Source organism: Idiotropiscis lumnitzeri, chromosome 6, assembly GCF_059441095.1.
Source record: "Idiotropiscis lumnitzeri isolate Australia: NSW breed Sydney's pygmy pipehorse chromosome 6, RoL_Ilum_1.0, whole genome shotgun sequence".
Taxonomy (NCBI): Eukaryota; Metazoa; Chordata; class Actinopteri; order Syngnathiformes; family Syngnathidae; genus Idiotropiscis; species Idiotropiscis lumnitzeri.
Window position 1 is genome coordinate 7,687,673 of NC_142396.1, and position 19,278 is coordinate 7,706,950.

The 19,278-nt window shown below is 41.9% G+C and overlaps 3 protein-coding genes across 9 annotated transcripts; 2 read left to right on the forward strand and 1 right to left on the reverse strand.

Annotated features, from left to right (window-relative positions):
* Positions 1–268: 268 nt before the first annotated feature.
* kbtbd4 (kelch repeat and BTB (POZ) domain containing 4) lies at positions 269–3,819 on the forward strand. Of its 2 annotated transcripts, none has more exons than XM_088298121.1 (5): positions 269–328; positions 764–1,225; positions 1,818–1,959; positions 2,134–2,240; positions 2,350–3,819. In XM_088298121.1, the coding sequence occupies exons 2-5, from the start codon at positions 773–775 to the stop codon at positions 3,208–3,210; spliced, it is 1,563 nt and encodes a 520-aa protein (XP_088154247.1). In that variant the 5' UTR covers positions 269–328; positions 764–772; the 3' UTR covers positions 3,211–3,819. The 2 variants fall into 2 exon arrangements, with proteins under 2 accessions (XP_088154247.1, XP_088154246.1); XM_088298120.1 differs by having other exon boundaries at positions 304–361.
* A 1,906-nt stretch (positions 3,820–5,725) lies between these two features.
* On the forward strand, positions 5,726–12,031 carry rapsn (receptor-associated protein of the synapse, 43kD). Its single transcript, XM_088298122.1, has 8 exons — positions 5,726–6,299; positions 6,734–7,072; positions 7,780–7,938; positions 9,601–9,699; positions 9,782–9,904; positions 9,992–10,045; positions 10,128–10,327; positions 11,084–12,031. The coding sequence occupies exons 1-8, from the start codon at positions 6,075–6,077 to the stop codon at positions 11,154–11,156; spliced, it is 1,272 nt and encodes a 423-aa protein (XP_088154248.1). The 5' UTR covers positions 5,726–6,074; the 3' UTR covers positions 11,157–12,031.
* Positions 12,032–12,618: 587 nt separating this feature from the next.
* ighmbp2 (immunoglobulin mu DNA binding protein 2) lies at positions 12,619–18,979 on the reverse strand. 6 transcript variants are annotated; one of them, XM_088298117.1, is made up of 17 exons: positions 18,798–18,979; positions 18,676–18,710; positions 18,488–18,566; positions 17,779–17,948; positions 17,509–17,704; positions 17,330–17,427; positions 16,815–16,978; positions 16,507–16,707; positions 16,016–16,163; positions 15,753–15,927; positions 15,464–15,646; positions 15,265–15,383; positions 14,607–14,701; positions 14,331–14,454; positions 13,467–14,249; positions 13,203–13,399; positions 12,623–13,048 (listed from the first exon to the last, which is right to left on the reverse strand). In XM_088298117.1, the coding sequence occupies exons 3-17, from the start codon at positions 18,562–18,564 to the stop codon at positions 12,851–12,853; spliced, it is 2,928 nt and encodes a 975-aa protein (XP_088154243.1). In that variant the 5' UTR covers positions 18,565–18,566; positions 18,676–18,710; positions 18,798–18,979; the 3' UTR covers positions 12,623–12,850. The 6 variants fall into 6 exon arrangements, with proteins under 6 accessions (XP_088154245.1, XP_088154243.1, XP_088154242.1 ...); XM_088298116.1 differs by having other exon boundaries at positions 18,794–18,979; XM_088298114.1 differs by lacking the exon at positions 18,676–18,710 and having other exon boundaries at positions 12,624–13,048.
* Between the last annotated feature and the right edge of the window lie 299 nt (positions 18,980–19,278).

Here is a 19,278-nt window from a genome sequence, read left to right on the forward strand (position 1 = left end):
TTTAAAATATCCACTATCGTTCAAACCTGAAGAGATAGTTCTTCAAAAGAATCCACTCGTAAATCCTAGAGAGTCCGAAAGTTAATTCTTTCATCACATCACACCAAATCCTTACAAAAGATCAAAAGATAAAATGTTATTCACACAATCAAAGCAGCAAACCTACTTTTATGCAAATTTAGGCGAGATTGTATCTGTGACGATTCGAGTTGGTTCCTGCAATATACTTCTGGCCTATAGAAGAAGAAATAGCGCACTTACGTTATTTGGGAAATATGACAGAAGAAGACGATGATCAGCTGACCGATGCAAAGTTTATTTACTTCCGGTGAGCAGTTTCGCCGCTTCTTCCACGGTGGTGGTGATTGTCCTTTTTAATATTACCATTCTAAGATTTTATCTTGTTTATTTTTTTAAATAAACGTCATCTGACGTGTGAGTTATTTTCTGCGGTGGGCAGGGAGCTGTGCTAACATGCGCTAACGCAATCTATACAGAATAGCTAGCGTTAGCATCACTGGCAAGTCACATAACATCTAATTAATGTTGTTTATAATGTAGTTCATGCCACGACCTAAAATAAGTCCGTCTTAGTTATATTATGCTCATCGCCCTTTATTTCAAACCACATTCTGCTTGTGTTTCAATTCTGCGTTTGGTGTTCACTGTTATGTCATGTTTTGCGCGCAGATCGTTTACAAGATGAATTAACAAACCGTGAATTAATAAGGCTGGAAGTTGATGCTTTTTTTTTTTTGCTCAGTTAGGCGAAATGGAGTCCAGTGAGGAGGGGGGCCTCAGTGTCGGGGGAGAGGAGAACTACTTCCAGGGTTACACCTTCACCGACCGCTCCCACTCCAGCCGGGTGGTGAAAAGCATCATGGACCTGTGCCTGGAAGACGGCTTGTTTGCAGACGTCACCATCACGGTGGACGGCAAAGAGTTCCACCTACACAGACTCGTACTATCGGCGCAGAGCAGTTTCTTCCGCTCCATGTTCACTTCCAACCTCAAAGAGTCCCACAATCGCTGTATCGAACTGAAGGATGTAAGCGCTGCTGTGTTCCAACTGCTGGTTGACTATATTTATCACGGCACCATTAAACTGAGGGTGGAAGAGCTGCAGGACACCTACGAGATGGCAGATATGTACCAGTTAACGGCTCTCTTTGAGGAATGTTCTCGCTTTCTCTCGCGGACCGTGGAGGTCAAGAATTGTTTACAGGTGAGCTGGTGTTCCGTATGTGTTGTTAACGGGACCTGACAGAAAGGGATTTTATTTTTTAATCCCGAATCTGATTCTATTTAATAGAAATAAAATGAAAAAAATATAAATAATAAGCATCTGGTTAATTTTGAAAAATATTTTGGGGGTCCTTTATCACTTAAAACAGCAGAAAATTGTTCATAAGTGTTGACTTGAATTGATTTTTGATACATGGTGCACAACACCATGTAGAATGGTGTAGCTTCTGTCGAGGTTTATTAATATGTAACAACACGTTAAAGCTCTCCAAATCCCAAACTATTGAAATGAATTTAATTTGAAGAAACAACAAATCATAAACAACACCAAACTGTTTCATACTGATTGATTGAACAGTGACATGCTCAAGATCTTCTGCAGCACAGATGTAATCCATTAATCTGCCATTTTTTTTCAACGATAACTGGGACATGTCATTGCCTCCCAAAATTTTATTGGGTTAAATAGACTCAGAGACTGAACAGCATTTACAGTTTCATTAAAAAGTAAAGGGACCCTTGTTGTTATGACACTTTTTAAAAAAAAATCCTATGATGATGTGCTTGTCTAGGTGATGTGGCTTGCAGACAGGCACAGTGACCAGGAGTTGTACACATCTGCCAAACACTGCGCTAAAATCCACTTGGCCCAACTTCATCTGACTGAGGAATTCCTTAATCTGCCGCTTTGTCTGCTCTTAGACATCATCAAAGGTAGTACTGCTTCGTCCTCTGCCACAATGTGTTTTTTGAAACATCGAAGCTCATTTCTTACAAGTGTTTGCAGCATGGACCTACAGAATCAACATTTTAGTTTTGTGACTATAAAAGAAAGACATCTTCAAATGAATGTTGCCTATCTAAGTGGTTGTCCCCCCCCCCCCTTAGATGGAGTTCCAAGCTCCCAGAATCCAACTTTGGCCATCGAGTCTTGGATAAACCACAACAAGGTGGAAAGAGAGGAGTTTGCTTGTATTCTCCAAGAAAATCTTAAGGTACGATTTCAGCACATTTCATAAAAACAATTATTAGATTATTGTTTGATTTAGTACCATCTAATACCTCAAAGATTTCAAGATGACGCTTTTTTTCCTCCGGCCTCAGGAAATCGGTGAGAACGTTCACATTTATCTGATCGGCAAAGAGGACACAAGGACTCACTCGCTGGCCGTCTCGCTTCACTGCGACGAGGACGACGCTATCAGCGTCAGCGGCCAGAACAGCCTCTGCCACCAGATCACGGCCGCTTGTAAGCACGGAGGTGACCTCTACGTGGTGGGCGGCTCCATCCCGCGGCGCATGTGGAAGTGCAACATGCACACTATGGACTGGGAGCGCTGCGCGCCGCTGCCCAGGGACCGCCTCCACCACACCATGGTGTCGGTTTCCAGCGAGGACGTCATCTACTCTCTCGGCGGGAAGACGCTGCAGGACACGCTGTCCAATGCCGTCATCTTCTACACGGTGAAGGACAACATGTGGACGGAGACCAGCCAACTGGATACGGCGGTTTCGGGAGCCGCCGGCGTCAACTTGGGAGGTACCATCTATTTGCTCGGAGGCGAGGAGAACGATATGGACTTTTTCACCAAGCCGTCACGTCTCATTCAGTGTTTTGACACGGCGTCCCAGAACTGTCAGATTAAACCGTACATGCTGCCGTTCGCCGGATGCATGCACGCCGCCGTCCACATGGATGTTATCTTCATCGTGGCTGAAGGAGACTCGCTCGTTTGCTACAATCCTTTACTGGAGAGCTTCACCCGCCTGCGTTTCCCCGAAGCGTGGAGCTGCGTGCCCTCGCTGTGGAAAGTGGCCAGTTGTAACGGCTGCATCTACGTTTTTCGGGACAAGTGTAAGAAAGGCGACGCAAACACGTTAAAGTTCAACCCGGCGACGTCTGTCGTCTCCGTTATCAGAGGGCTAAAAATCCTCTTGACAAACTGGCAATTTGTTTTGGCCTAACAGTTCTTCTTTCCTGCTCTGAATGTACTGTACAGACACAATCGTTCCTCTTCAATCAGTTCATCTATCGGTCTGTGTTATGGGCTTGGATAATTTAGACAATTGAATGCTTCCATCTTTGCGGCAGCAGTTTGGGGAAAGCCCTTTTCCCAGCATGCACCAGTTCACAAACAAGCTTGGAGAGGAAGAAGCTAGTCCCAGTTGACTTTGATAGATGGCCCCTTTTCAAACGGTCATTTCCCGCCTTAGGTAACATCTAACGTTTTTACTCAACCAGTTTCTCTGTTTATAAACCCAGTTTAGCTCATTGTAATAGCGCTTGTCTCATTGTGAATTGTGTTTGGCGAGGACCCACGCAATGTTTCGCAAAATCAGTGATGAGTGCACCGGTATGTTTATTCACACACACGCATGCACTTCAAGTATAAATGTTTTACTATTCTACAGTGTATCGTAAAAATGTTTCATAGGCCCTTTTAGTGTCAAATATTGATGTGCATACATGTAACAGAAGGTATTTTTGTTTTTACTTTTCAAATGTGTTTGTCTTACGAAAGTATTTTTTTATGTTCTGTATTTCAGGTCAAATATATTGCTGTAGCGACTTAATGCCACATTTTTTATTCAACTTTTCTTGCCTTTTAGCTTTTGTGAGATGACTGTCTCTACTGATGTTTTATTATTGATTAAGGATGCCGTTTGCGCCATGCAGATTTTTAAGAGTCACGGGAAAATTTTTAACCCATAAAAGACAAGAGACAGGGCAAGTGTCAGAGACAGTGTCATATATATCTACAGTACAAACATGAAAAGTTATCTTTCTCTTTTACGAAGCTGGCGTCGACTGTACATATGTTTTGTCTGTCTTATATCAGAAAACGTGAGTTCAAATAATACTACAAGTAACATAGTGCAATACACATATTGTACAAGTGCAAGGAAATGTTTTTTTTTCAATGATTATTTATTTTATTTTATTTTTACACTTTACTTAATGTAATGCTGACTGGTGTCTGCCAGAGCTCGCGCCCAAACGCTCACGCAGAATCGTGGACGACGCAAGACACTCCACCATGCCCCGACTCTTGACGGCACATAGATCTAACACACAGACGCTACAACATATAATATTTTCTATACGTAAGTTTTACGTTTAAATACATTTTCAATGTCTTTACAATGTAAATGTTTTCCAGCTTCAACAGAATAGCATCACTAGCACTATCCAGCTAGCATTAGCATTGCAAACAAGAGGACGTTAGCGATCTGCTACGTTGGTCGCATGACTTATCTTTTGCAATGGAGTGTAGATAGGATAACCCTAAATGTTGTAGGTTTAAAGTTGTATTTATTTGGGGGGAGGGGTTGCGTTGAATTGACAATCCAAAAGAGGTGATGAATGTACCTGTTGAGCAGAAATGTTGCTAATTCCTTTCAATTCTGGCCTTGGTTTCCATGGAGACGGGCCTGAGCGAAGGCTGCGTCTGAGCACTTTCGTAGCTGACATCGATCTCTTCTTCTCCGCTTGGCCTGTCCAAATTTGCCACGGTTTATGCAGTTCATAGAGGAAGAGCCTTTGAAGGACTTAGCCTGCGAAGGGTGCTCGAGGACGGTGCCTACGAATTTGGAAACAATTTATGAGTGCATCGGAAAAGATGGCAAAGGATTGACACCTCTTCAGTTACGCCTCATATCTCCGATTGGTTGTTTTCCTTGGCTGTGGTGGTTTCTTAACAATTCTGAGGTACAAGATGCCACCGGAGCGGGCTGATTTGCTCACCGATCATTTTTTTTGCTGTACTACTGTCTGGGCAGATTCACCAAAAGTGATATATTATTTGGAAAACTTAAAACTCCCCCTTTTTATCGCCATTTAGCTGCACAAACGTTACAGGCTCCAGATTTTTTTTTCTAAAACGAGAGGTGGAGGTGGTTTTGTCCTTGGTAGACACAAAAAGAGTCGAAGGAGAGAAAGCTACGACCGAGAGGCCACAACTTTGATCCCATTGATGTGTTTGCAGGAGGCTGTGCAGCTGAAACCCAAGCCCGGTTACATGTCAGACTTTGTGAACTATTCTAAGCGTCAGTTGCTGACGCTGAGATGAGTGGTGGGGCTTTCTGGGAGCACATATGCGCCTCCATAAGGACTCCCGATTCTAAACTTCCAAGATTGCCGTCTCACGTCTCATGTGAACCCTGGGAAATAAAACTTGCACCTCACTACCTTGTCCAATGTGGGGGTTGTATATACTTTGTTGTGTTTGTGATCCTGAGGCGAGTGATGTTAAATGACTGGCTGAAATCGGTATTTAGTGTGAAGGTGGATCGCTAGGAGCTCTCGTGACCTTGGGGCTGCTTGCTGAGGACAGGGCAGAATTCCTGAAGGGACACATGGTTTGGAGTGACAAGGCCATCTGCTGTAGCGCCAGCACTACGAGGAAGGTGGAGGGGGGTTGGACAGAGGGGTGTTGAGAATTCCTTTTGCTCGGGTGTGGAGGGAGTAGATATTCTGGGATATCGCTGCTAGCCCTCGGCTAGGAAACGTGTTTCTTTGGAGTTTTTCGGACGGAAATCCGAGGAAGAACTTTGAAACGCTTCATGCTCAAGGGAGATTATTGCCGAGTTAAATGGGGAAGATATTTGCCCGGCACTTGGGTTTACCACGAAGCCACTGGTGATAATGGTCTTGACTTTGTTGGATCCAGTTTCCTTTCCGTCTCAGCGCAGCCGGAGTTGAGAGACCTGGATGTGTTAGGCCTTCTGGCACCGAGCTCTCAGGGGATCATCTTCAGGGGATCTTCAGTGTTTAACATGGCGGAGTTCTGGTTTCTCGCTGCTCCGCCGAAGTCCCATGGCCTAAACAAATGAATATTTTTATGAGGCACCTCAATACAGAGATGGGCCAGGACCAAACCAAGCAACAGATAGAGAAAGGACTGAAGCTGTACCAGTCCAATCAGACTGACAAAGCTCTGCACGTGTGGACAAAAGTGTTGGAGAAAACCTCGGATCCTGGAGGGAAGTTTCGGGTTTTGGGATGCTTGATCACGGCTCACTCGGAAATGGGAAAATATAAAGATATGCTCAAGGTAAGACTACCCAACGCTGACAAGACAACTAACTGGTAACATTTAAATTTAGTCGTACTTGAAACATTTACGTTAAATCCATTTGACGTTCATTTGTAAACCGTGTTACGCAATCTGCTCGTCTGACATAATTCCAAGCGCATGCTTCTGAATATCATCAGTGTGTCATCGGGACGACTCTGCTCTAATTGTGCATTTTCACGCTGCGCGAGATGCTTTTAAATGGTATCGGATCAAAGGTTATACCTTCTTAGCATCACTTCAATGTGTGGCTTGCGCTCAACGCGGAGTAAATAAGTGTCCTGCAATCCGATAGTTGGTGTGGGGTGTCTTGTTGACATAATCAACCGTACTCAAGCACCACTCACTTCGCACTAAACCCAAGAATCATTTCAAAGCAATGTTCGCGTCATTACATCGCACATGCTTTGCAGTACGCCTTGGATCAAATCGACACAGCCAGAGAAATGGAGGACCCGGATTACCTGACGGAGGGCTACCTGAATTTGGCGAGGAGCAACGAGAAGCTGTGCGACTTCCACAAAACGGTCTCGTACTGTAAGACCTGCTTGAACATGCAAGGCACTACGGTCAGCTTGCAGCTCAATGGGCAGGTGTGTCTGAGCATGGGCAACGCCTTCCTGGGCCTCAGCCTCTTCCAGCAAGCGCTGGAGAGCTACGAGAAGGCCCTGCGCTACGCGCACAACAATGACGACAAAATGCTGGAGTGCAGAGTATGCTGCAGTCTGGGAAACATTTACGTCCATCTGAAGGTAACGCAAATGAAATGTTGCTCATATTTGTGTCACAATATATTGAATACTTAAAAAGTTCATTACGGTACTATGAAGATTTTATATCATTCATGTTGGAATAGTAGCTCACATTTTGATTTTGTTCTTTGATGAAGTTTTTATTGAGCAATGTTTGTTATGCAATTGTGTATTTTTTTAATGTCTCGCGTTTGGGCTTTTTTTTTTTTTTGTGGAATATCGTGAGAGTGCAAGCTGGCTTCTATTTGGTTTTGGTGGCAAGCATTGTTTTTTTTTTTATAATGAGGCCAAACAGCAGCAGCAGCCCATTGACAGAGGGCGGCACGTGTGGCTTTGATTGTGCAATCACTCGGTCCACGGATGTGTATTTGCAGAGCATGATAACACCGTGGAGCATCCAAACAAACATGACCAACTGTTAGCTCATGCAATAGTGGGCATTGTTAGTCATGAGGACCTGCTCTGGGGTTTGGGAGGGGGCGTGATGGCGTACCCTTGACATCAGAGATTTGTAAGCGTAATCCCCCAGCTTCCCGTGGAGGATTGGTTTCAATGGCATTGTGATCATGTGGCATGTGGAGAATGCACTCGCGTGTTATTTTATGCACACCTCCAAAAAAAGTGCACAGTTTGGGCTTCTTTATTTGGACGCTGCCATATTTTGTCTTGTCCTATTCCTTTTTTTTTTTTTTAATGTGTGCCCACAGGACTACGAGAAAGCCCTTTTCTTCCCATGCAAAGCAGCCGAGCTCGTCAATGACTACGGCAAAGGTTGGAGCCTCAAGTATCGCGCCATGAGCCAGTACCACATGTCGGTGGCCTACAGGAAGCTGGAGCGCCTTCCGGACGCCATGGAATGCTGTGAGGTACAGTGGACCCCTGATATTTGCAAAAGATACAAAATGGGTCTCCCATAAATATATATATATATATATATACAACCTGAAACTATATCCTTCGGATAGTACACTGGCACAGCTCCATAAGAGCGCATCGTTGTCTGCCGTGAGTGCACGCATGTTACGTAGCGAAACATTAAAGAGCATTTTTTATTTTTACAAAATCCGAATTGAAAGCCAGCATGTGGATCAGCGCTTCGGGCTGGTGTAGCTGTTTTACGGTGCCTCGTTGTCAGCTGTGAAAGTTCGCACGTCACATAGAGGACTGAAGAGTGAGAGGAGTTGATTTTTATTTTATTTTTAAGCATTCTGATTTGTCAGGGTTGTTAAGAAACGCTTTTCTCTGTGTTGTGTCAAATTTTCAAGGCATTTATGTTGACATTTAAGTTCTCTAAAAACTTTGTACTGGTTACTTTCCAGTACTGTTTATGGTAAATATGTCACAAGTGAGATCTTTGGCCTTCCTGATGTCAAAGCTGAAGATACAGTCGACGCTCGGTTGGTTGCTGACAGGTGCGAGCACCACTTGTTGTCTTGTACTAGACCTTAGACCTCCACTAAAATATGCCCACAGAGGCGCTGGTTTAAAGTGTTAATGAAGAGAGGGCCTTCAGCCTCCGCTCTCTGTTCTAATTATGTGCTGTGGAAGGGGGGAGGGAGAAACTTCATGCCATTGACTTGGAGTGCAAACGTGGTCGTAACAAAATAGCAGGATGCGTTTTCAGATTGATTACATTTAGCCAAACAATTTACACATATTTCGAGTTGTCATGTACAAGAGGGTGCTTGAAGGTGAGATCAAAAACAGCTCATATGAAAACACGCAGGTGGTATATGTAAATTATAAGGCAAATAAACACTCGAAATATCTAGCTAGCTAGCTATCAAACATGGTCAACTATAAAGCATACACACATCTGTCACATCATTCGGTAACACATGAACAATGAATAACACCATTTTCACGGCATGATGACCCTTTTAGACAGATAATATAAAAATACACACATGTACATATTCTTTATCCTCTATGAAGAATGACTAATATTCGTGCCACACTGAGGAACCAAGACCAGCTCCATGTACGGAATGTCTGTATGTCATGTTTTATACTGCCCTCGTGGGACCAAGGTGTGAACATCAGAAGGTGCCGCAAAATGTCCATTAAATTGAAGTGAAAAATCAAGAAACTCAAGAGGGGGCATTAATATCTTACAGAGATGGGCACTTGACCCTATTTTGCCAGTCACCCCCCCCCCCCCCCCCCCCCCTTCGGCCGCTATCTCAGCACCCATCCGACCTTGAGCCTCCAGTCTTATTCATAAAAATTGATGCCCCCCCTCCCGAAAAAAAAAGCGTCCGAGCATGACACCGCTAACGGCAGAGCTTTATTTCAAGATCATTTTTTGTGGACAAAGAGACAGCAGCGTGCGTTCAAGCGCGCCTTTATATCCGTACTACTTCAGATACAGGACTGAATGCATTTTGTTAGTTATTGGTTGTTTTCATATCTAAATGTTTTGCCCCTCTCATTTCTAGCTGATTCATCTGCATATGTTGCCATTTTTAGATGACAGACAGAGCTCAGTGATGGACTTGTCTCCTCTCTCCAATGTTTTCCTTCAACAGGAATCAATGAAAATTGCTCTGCAGCATGGTGACCGTCCTCTGCAGGCACTGTGCTTGTTGAACTTTGCTGACATACATCGCTATAGGCGTGACTGCGATGTGAGTTGCTAGCATTTGCAAATAAGCTTTGATTGAGACATTTCAAGTTAATTGTGTCTTTTTTTTTTTTTTAACCTTTCAGAAAGCATTCCCTCGTTACGAGTCGGCTTTGGGCATCATGACTGAGATTGGGAATCGACTTGGACAGGCCCACGTGCAGCTGGCAGTTGCAAAGTGTTGGCTTCTGCTGAAGGAATACGTTAAGGTGCGTAAATTGGATTTATTTTATTTATTTATTTATTTTTTTGTGTGTGTGTATATATGAATGTGTATTTTATATCATATTCCCCAGGCTCTGGATTCTTTAGAGCGAGCGCAGGCCCTGGCAGATGGAATGGGAAACAAGGTTTGGGATGTTCCTCACACACAATGTAAAACATGGCAGTACAAGCAATCCACTGATGACCTCTCTGTGTTTACGCATCAAGCTGTGCACGCTGAAGGCTCATTGCCTGAGGGAGGGCATCTACAGGAGTCAGGGCAGACAGCAGGAGCTGCGCGAGCAGGTGGTGAAGTTCCTGCAATGCGTGGAGGAGCTGGAGCTCTACTGCGGCATGTGTGGCGAGTCCATCGGGGACAGGGACCAAAAGCTGCAGGCTTTACCCTGTTCTCACATTTTCCACCTCAAGTGAGTACTGATCAGAGTTGTAATACTTCAGAATTTATTTATTTATTTCTGTTTTGTTTTTGTTATTTTTGTTTTTCAAATTCAGTTAGTTTTAATTTGTTAGTAGAGCAGGTTGGTTAGTTATTTGTTTTTTTTGTTTTTTTTTTAAAGCTTGGTCGGTCAAGTGGGTATCAACCAAAGTTATAATAGTTGGAGAGTTTTCATTGTTGTTGATTTTTATTTTCTTTTGAGTTTTGTTTTTCGAATTTAAAGAGTTTCAATCAGTTTTTAGAACAGGTTTGTTTATTTTGAAAGCTTTCTATTAGTTTAGTTTTTATTAGCTTTAATATTAGTTTTATTTTTTAAGTTATGGAGCATTTGTGGAGTACAAGATTAAAAACAAGTGCACAGTAAGTACTGTGTAATAACTTAAACTGAACTTCTCAAATGATTGCTCAGCGTTCCTTCTTCCGTATGACCACACATTAATAAAGAAATAAAAACAGTTAAAAAGCCAAAAGCTCATGTATTAAATATTAATTGACAAGGACAACAACAGAGGACTCTTATGGTATAATTATACCTACTGTAGATTTACTTAGTTCGGTTAGTATCCTTATTTTTTTTTTCACTTCATTTTTAAAAATTTTGTTTACATTTTTTTTCCATTTTAGTTTTATTCATTTAATTTATTTTCATTAACTATAGCAACCTTGCTGCAGATTCACTGTTCCCGTTTGGGAGTATTTTTAATCACATAGTTTTTAATTCTTCCAGGTGTCTGCAGACTAACGGGACAAAAGGCTGTCCCAAGTGTTTCAAGAACTCCATGAAGCCAGGATTCGTGTGATTTTGCTGCCATGTTGGACGTATGGATCTCCAAACATGGTGCATTAATGCCTCAAATGCTGCCGACCGGCTTTGACAGAAGCGGGCAGCCTCGGGGAAGAGAAGACGATCTTTGATGGGGGGGTCTAATCCGTGACCCTGTGCTGAGGGATGCTGAATGGAGGCGGGCGTCCCCACTCTGAGGACTCACTCACCTTCTTTACTGACAGCAGTTTGGAAGTGACCGAAGAGGACGGTGTGCATAAAACGTCCATTTGCCACATTTTAATAGAGGCTAGAGTATTTGGCCTTTGATTGCAGAGTGAGAGGAAGTAGTAAAGCATGTGGACCGTACACACAACACATGCTAAGCTATGCATCGGTAATGTACAATACGGCTAAGAGGATCTCTTGCTATTATTTACACTTATGCAGATTCATGTTTTATTTAGCAACTTCTGAATTCTTCATGTGGTATTTTATTCTTGTACATACGGTAATGTAAATGTTTTAAGTTAGAGGAGGTGTTTTGCAATAACTTAACAAGACTCTGATGTCTTTACAAAACATGTATATGAAGCTGTTTTTTTTTTCTTTTTCTCCTTGACAATATGGCGCCGGATCAACATACATTGTGTTCTTCATAGGAATTCCTTTTTCTGTCCACATCTCTGACATCAGTAGTGAAGACAGGGATTGGTGAACAGAGAATCTGGTTGTTTAATTTTTCGTTGTTGTAAATAGTCATTAATTGGTCGTTTGAAAAAAAAAAAAAAAGAGGAGAGTGAGCTTTTGTTGAATTGAGAACTCTGCATGTCAGACGTTGCATGTTTCATTGACTGGAGAATGCCAAACTAAAGTACGGAAAAATCTAAATCTAGTTTATTTACTTGAGCATATACAGTACCTGTAATAATACTATATAACGGAAACCATGAATTTGTTCCATTCATTTTTCACTTAACATTTTAGAAAAACACCTCTGTAATATTAATACATCTTGCAGTGTCAAAAAAGCAATATTATCTTTGTAAAGGCAGAGTATTCGAAACACATATTTTATTGGCTTGCTTCAATTTCACTGGCCTACCTAATTATGTGACCTGTGATTTTATTTTTATTGATTGAGATCTGTTTAAATATCACGCTGAATTGTCATTTAAATCTGCAGCATAATGACTTGGAGAAAAAAAATCATTATTCACAAATATGACAATGAACCGAAAATGGATGTTCTCTCGTCAGCACAATGATGGAGGTTTTTGCTTTATACTTTTCTCCACCGCTGACATTATTGTAAGAATAAACTACCTCTCAACTCTGACTTCTGTTAAACATGGTTCACATATCCAGAATAAATAATGGATTTTGGTGTTCTATAGCCTGAAAGAAGATGGAAGTTACCAGTCACAGCTGACTTTTTCGTTAAATAAAAACAACTTTGCAAACTTAAGGCAATGCTGAAAATTAACATTGTGAAGGTGACACCTTTATTGTAGTCGTGCGTCCGCAGTTGTCTCCGTGATGCACTAGCTTGGCTTTGTCTTTGCGACGCAAATGTGCCTGCATACATGAGTTATCTGCCTCTACTGTTTGTTCCATTTTGTTTTCATGTGGATGAATGTACCCACTTGTTCAATGTTTACAAAATAAAAAGAGGGGTAAAAAAAAAAAAAACATTTTTGGCAGGATTGACAGCACTTTATTCCATAATTGTTAACCATCCTTCTCTTTGTTTTTTGTTTTCCTCTGTGTTGCCATATCTTTGAGTTTAGAGTCCAGTTTCCTATGTAGATAAGCTTTCTTATTGGGGTCCATGGATTTGTCTTTTGTCCCACTGCCGGCGTACAAAACCCCCTCCTTGCTTATCCTTATTCGAGCACGAGTCTTGGCTTTATCTCCACAGCCGTGCACCTAAAATGATACAAACATTGGAAGATCTGAACAAATGTCACTATGTATTTCAAATGCAACTCTGTCAAAGATGACAAGATGAGAAAGGTGGTTTTCCATCACCTGCATAGTTAAAAGTCGACTTGTCAAGGTTTGAGACTTCCTGTGGCCTTACCTCCGGTATGTGGTGACTGAGACAATATTGCCTGTTGCAGAAAAGACAAAGCTGTCCAAGTACAAGCACGGAGGCTTTACACTTGACAAAACTGCACACGCTGTCTGCTTTGACCACGGCGCTAATGAGGGCATCAAAGTCGTCGCCCGCAGAAGCAGCTGCCGCAATTTCGCAGGCGCCTGCTTTTGTCTTCTTTCCTAGGAAGGCAAAACGCACATTGCACAAATTTGGCGGAGTACAAACGCAGATGTTTTCATTTCTAACCTTTAGTGGCAGTGGTCTTCTTTGTAGCAACCGGGTTCTGCTGTTTCTTTTGTCGAGCATTTTTTTCCCTTTTCTGCTGTTCCCTCTTCATCCGCTCTGTATGTAAACTTTTTAAATCTAATGGAGGTTCACATGATAATTCTTTTTGGGGGTGTTGAGGAGTGTCCTGCTCCTGGGAAGCTGCTGCTCCCTCATTTTCATCTTGTTCCTCCTCCTTTTGAGCGGTTGGCCTGGAGACGGTGATACAACGGTCTTTCCCCTCGCCTTTACTCTGGTGCGTGAGGCCCAGTTCTTCAGCTATCTGATGCACCAGCAGGCGGTCGTGGGAGTTGAATGACGACGGGAATTCGAGTTCAGTCTTCGTGAGGTTCTTCAGAAAGCGCTCCACCATCTCTCTTATTTCACTTTGACGGTTCTTCTTCTGTTCCTCCTCAGCGAGCGCCGATGCACACGACTTTATGGGATTGTTGCATCTATTAGCATTTGTGCTACTTCCACTTGATTTCTTCGGAACCACTTTGGCTTTCTTTACCTCAGCCTTCTGTGTTTTTGAAGAGTCAGTCTTTGAGTCTTTGTGGTCCCGGATGTAATTCTGTGGGACAATGTCCTGTAGGTACTCAAATGCTGTTCGAACCTCACCGCATCCAGTGACATGATGGACTAGCGTTTTGAGGAAAGCGTGATTTTGAATTGTCTGGGTGTCACACACAATGGCCACGTGACGCCTCGCACGTGTGACAGCTACGTTTAGCCTCCTGTCCTCCGCCAGAAATCCAACTTCACCTGAATTCAGAAGTACAATTTTTTTCATCCAAATCACATTTCATTCGGCAATCTAGCACTAACACCAAACTGAAAATGTACCTTTACGATTGGACCGGACTAAAGACAAAACCACAGCCTCTTTCTCTCTGCCTTGAAAGCCATCCACCGACTTGATTTCCAGCTCTGGATGCCTTGCAGAAAGTTTCTGACGCAGGAGGTCGACCTTTACAGAGGTGCACACGTTATAACTCTTATCAAGTGTTAACAAGTAAACCAAAACATTTGATAAACCTTCACAATCTGATGGGAGCAAACATAATGGTTGACCAGACAAAAGTATAATTGTGATTATTTTAAATGGAGCCTACCACTTACTTGCAAATTGTACGGAGCAATAACGGCTATGTCTTTGGCATTCACCCCAGCTTCTGTCAAGGCTTTAATGTGCAGCGCTACGATGTCAACCTCACCTGAAAAAAGAAGATACTGTGATAACATCGAGCTGGCTGTAATTTATGTTTTGGGATTTTAATTTGAAATGTAAAAAAAAAAATGTTGTAGGTAGGGATAAGCTAGTTTACAGTTGGAACGGTTTGAATCCGGCAAAAAATTGTACGAATTAAGTAAAAAACACAAGACTGAATCTTAATGTTTGATTTATGTTTTGAAATTTTGTGCCAAAAAATGTAGCAGGGATATGGTGAACAGTTTAACGTTTGAGCCGCATAAATCAGTCAAAAAATGTTGAAATTAGAGGTAATAAAAAAAAAAAAAATCTTAACTTTGGCGCTTATTTTGAAATGTTGCAAAATTTTGTGATAATGAGTAGCTGAACAATTGAGAGTTGGAACCATTTTAAATGGTCAAAAAATGCAAATTAGAGCAAAAATGCATATTTCTGCACGTATATTTTAAAAATCTGAAAATAATTCCATTTTATTCAAAATAATAGCAAAACAATGAACATACTCTAAAAATGCATCTTTTTTTTAAGTCAAATTAAGGTAAAAAAACAAACAAACAAAAAACTAACCCTGGTTGCCTTTGGATTGGTCATCTGCCACCTCCATTTCTGCCAGACCGCAGCCAGCTGTGTCAATGAGAAAAAGAGCTGTGCTGGTTTCTTCAACACAGTTGACCCCAGGTAGATCTCTGTGTGTGACATTTATTTAAGTACACTACTTATTTCAAGTTTGTTTTCTCATTTTTCTTTTTACTGAATTGACTCTCACTTTAGCAAGTGTGTCTCCACTGAGCTGTGTGCCGTCAGTCTTCCGTGGTACATCGCTTTGGAGGCCCATTCCATGATGGCACTGTTCATGCGGTACTGGACTGTTAGCATGCGCACAACTGAGTCTCCGCACATCTGGATGAGTCTCTCCATTAGACTAAGAGACAAGCCTTTTGAAGCCGCCCTGAAGGAACCATGTAAGAACAACGTGCATCATATCAGGATCGAAAGGGGAAAAAAAATAATAATAAATTGAACCTTATGATAGAACAAACAAAAAAAATGTTTACACATGTGATTTGATGGTAGGTGGTAACTGCTTGTAGTCTCCTGAGAGAATGCACTTGCGCGCTCGGAGCAGACCAATCCAGCAGCTGCTCTCCAGCGACTGGGCGCATTCGTCAATCACCACCCAATCAAAATGCTCGGCTGGTAGGAACTTCAGAGGCCCGTCGTCACATGCACCTGCAGATGCGGATGAGTGACCCCTGGTCATTGTCACGATGACACCCAAGTGAAATTTGTTAACTGGCTACTTGACACCTTGACTAACCTGTGTTGGTTGATAACACAACGTCGGCGCTTTTAAGAATCTGGCCGATGGCCGCGGCTTCCCTAGTTTTCAGCTCTTTTCTCAGCTCGCCTATTTCTCGCCTGAAGTTGCCCCGCTCTCCTTTCTCATTGTTCTTCTTCATTCCCAGCTAAGAGGATTACACAGATAGGGGTGTCAAAATTAATGGTTTAATCGTCGACTATCCGATTAGCATAAAATTGTCCAAATTCTCCAATTTCAGGTTCATGTCATGATATTGTCGTGACATTTGGATATTGTTACATCCCAAATGAGGTGATCATAGATTTATTTGCGGTTCAGTCATAATGGCCCTCTGAAGGAAACCATAACTACAATGAATCTGAAGTTCGCTCACCAAACGACACCTTGTTACTCTTAACAACTCAAGGTTCAACTGTACAACCACCACAATAATCGACGAGGTGACTTACATGTCCGTTAGGGACTTGCGCAGACATACCGGTACTTACAAAAGCTTTGTCAATATCTCTGCGGATGTCAGCGATGATGTTGGCGTTGTCACTCCTGGCGAGGATGGCATCCAGCGAATGTTTTTGTATGGACTCCAGCAGTCTGGCAGGGTGACCGAGCCTCAGAACTTTGGCCTTGCACCGGGCTAATCTTTCCACTAAATTGTCCACCGCCACATTTGAAGGGGCACAGCATAAAACCTGCGCAAAAAGTATATTGTGGATCAAGTGAGATGCTACACAAGCCACAGCACATCAATATATTCTTGTATATAACTGTAGACAGTTTAATATGTGTTTTGTTGCACCTTTTGGCCTTGTTTGACAGCTTGCAGAATGATCTCCACTACTGTGGTGGTTTTCCCAGTGCCTGGAGGTCCATGAATCACTGCCAGTTCCCTCTGAGACAGAGCAAAAGTCACTGCTTCTCTCTGGGAAGCATCCAGGTTGGAGTTAAAGAATTTGACCCCATCTAAAGGAGCACAACAAGTTAAATGGTTTCTCTAAAGAACCCACAATTGCTGACAGCTGCATCACAAATTTTGACTTTACCCCACAGATAAGTTATATAGCTCCTGCAGATGCTCAAAATATTAGGCACTCCTTCTAGTTTGCTGCAGTGCATTTCCACACCAATACAGACCTTCAAGTCTCTGACAGTTCCAATCAAAAGTGAACATTGATATCGTTCGGATGATTTGATACAGCTCTTGGATTGGATCGCATGTCAATACTGTGCCCATCATACACTTGTCATATGTAATTTGTGTAACCAAAATAGACAAAAATCACCCGCGTACACCATAAATTTGTTGTCACTTACTTGGCTGAGAATGAGAAGAAGGTCTGGCTTCTCCAAAGAGAACATTGATCAGATTTGCAGACGGTCCACTGTTGTATCCATTCAACGTATTTAAAGCCCTGGCAGCACAAAACAATGTTCAAATGTGATATAACTGCACAGTTGTCAGTTTAAATGTACATTAAAGATGCACTGCGAACCTTTTCATTCGTTTATAAGTTATATCATTTGCCAACTTTAAGAGACTGTACAAAGCCTCTGTATCAAAACTGAGCCCGTCCTTTGAATCTTCAAAAGCCACACTTATTGAGGTCTGGCTGACACGTGTCACAATGCCTGTGCTGATCTGAGACGTCGCACTGCATCCACCGGAGTCATATAAACCAACTATGTCCCCTGTGACAAAGAGTGCATGAAGTCAACCAGAAGTGCAAAACCTTGGATAAAAAGCTATTTTTTCCCCAACTTACCAGGTCCAAAGTTATTGCTCGGAAGAGATGAGAGGCCAAGATGCTTTCTCGGCTCAAGGACAACAACTGTTCGACCATAGAGGCCTGTGGACTGACTTCCAATGTGAAGTTTTAGCAGGCACACTCCTTTATTTTGAAGCTCCTTTAGTGGGATGTTCTCTTTCCACACCCTGTGGGCAGAAAACAAAACAATCCATACATTTGCTATTGCCCTTATCGTCATTGGGGTCGCAGGGGGGCTGGTGTCGATTTCAGATAACTTTGGGAAAAAGGCGGTGTACATAGTTGACTGGTTGTCAGTCGATCGCATTTACATTTACATACATATTTATATATATTTGTTTAATTGGTGTTTATCATGCGGCAATGCCTAAGAATTAAATGTTCAAATTGAGTTAAAGTAATAACTTGATTTTCATTTCATAAACAGTGGTGTTAATTTCTACTTTAGGAGAATTATCAACACATATGAGTAAGAGGGTAATCGAGGTAAGGTTTGGGGGAATACAAGCCCAAAAAGTTTCAGAACCACTGCACTTACCTACCGTGATAAAAAAAAGAAATTCAAAGAAAAAAAACAAAACACCAAAAGTACCTAAAAAAATTCTATAGGTGCAGGTGACATATTTCAATTAAGGAAGCAAACGCAAGGAAAGTGGAAGATCCAGATATTTTGTCAACTGTTTTCCATTAAGTTCTCTTTACAAACCTGGTTTCCTCTATTTCAGCTTCCCTCTCTTCTTGGAGAAGTTCCAGTGTTTTTGAAACGAATTTTTCGACTGCCATCCCTGCTTAAAACAAAAAGAAGACATATATCAACATCTTGCCACATCGGAACTCCAGTGAGCTAAACAATGGCGTGATGTTATTACTGTCAATTACATTTAGAAGACGCACCAATATAGTTGAACGGCGTATTCGTTTGACATAATCTGTATGCAATGTTGACACGTTAGCTTTAGCCACCGTGCTAAGACCACTTTCGCAACATTTTGGACGCAATACAAATACTCACCTACCGCAGTTAAGGATAAATATTAGCGACGATGGTTAAAAGAAGGTGACCAAAAACACACTGTATACTTCTCAACTTCAGTCATAAAACTACATTTTCTTGTTCGATAATAAAGCCGGCTGTTAGCTTGTAGCATGCTAGCGTCTGTCAAACTTCCGTTCCGAGTCTTACGTAGCTTCCTGTCGCTCCACAAACGAAAACGAATCAAATTGTCAAACTCCTCTTGATCATTTGAACACACATCCTAAAACTGCCATTCTTATATTTTATTTAAGTAAGTGCAATGTCATAAAGTTGAGCAAATATGGTATCACTCTTTGTAAAAAAAAGTTTTGTTTTCATGCGAAAATACATATTTATGGAAGCTCATTCCCACCAGTGAAAAAAAAACACAACAAAACTATTTTTTAATTTGCAGAAGCCGATTTCATATTGCCTGGTGTGCTAGAAAAAAAGTAAAGTCGCTTTTTAGGTCAACATTAATA

Coding starts and splice junctions, on each gene's coding strand:
- rapsn (XM_088298122.1), top strand. CDS start 6,075: ATGAATATTTTTATGAGGCACCTCAATACAGAGATGGGCCAGGACCAA. Junction 7,073..7,779: donor ACATTTACGTCCATCTGAAG/GTAACGCAAATG, acceptor GTGTGCCCACAG/GACTACGAGAAAGCCCTTTT. Junction 9,700..9,781: donor GCTATAGGCGTGACTGCGAT/GTGAGTTGCTAG, acceptor TTAACCTTTCAG/AAAGCATTCCCTCGTTACGA.
- kbtbd4 (XM_088298121.1), top strand. CDS start 773: ATGGAGTCCAGTGAGGAGGGGGGCCTCAGTGTCGGGGGAGAGGAGAAC. Junction 1,226..1,817: donor AGGTCAAGAATTGTTTACAG/GTGAGCTGGTGT, acceptor GTGCTTGTCTAG/GTGATGTGGCTTGCAGACAG. Junction 1,960..2,133: donor GCTCTTAGACATCATCAAAG/GTAGTACTGCTT, acceptor CCCCCCCCTTAG/ATGGAGTTCCAAGCTCCCAG.
- ighmbp2 (XM_088298117.1), bottom strand. CDS start 18,564: ATGGCAGTCGAAAAATTCGTTTCAAAAACACTGGAACTTCTCCAAGAA. Junction 17,428..17,508: donor ACTTATAAACGAATGAAAAG/GTTCGCAGTGCA, acceptor TTGTGCTGCCAG/GGCTTTAAATACGTTGAATG. Junction 16,708..16,814: donor CTGTCAAACAAGGCCAAAAG/GTGCAACAAAAC, acceptor CTTTTTGCGCAG/GTTTTATGCTGTGCCCCTTC.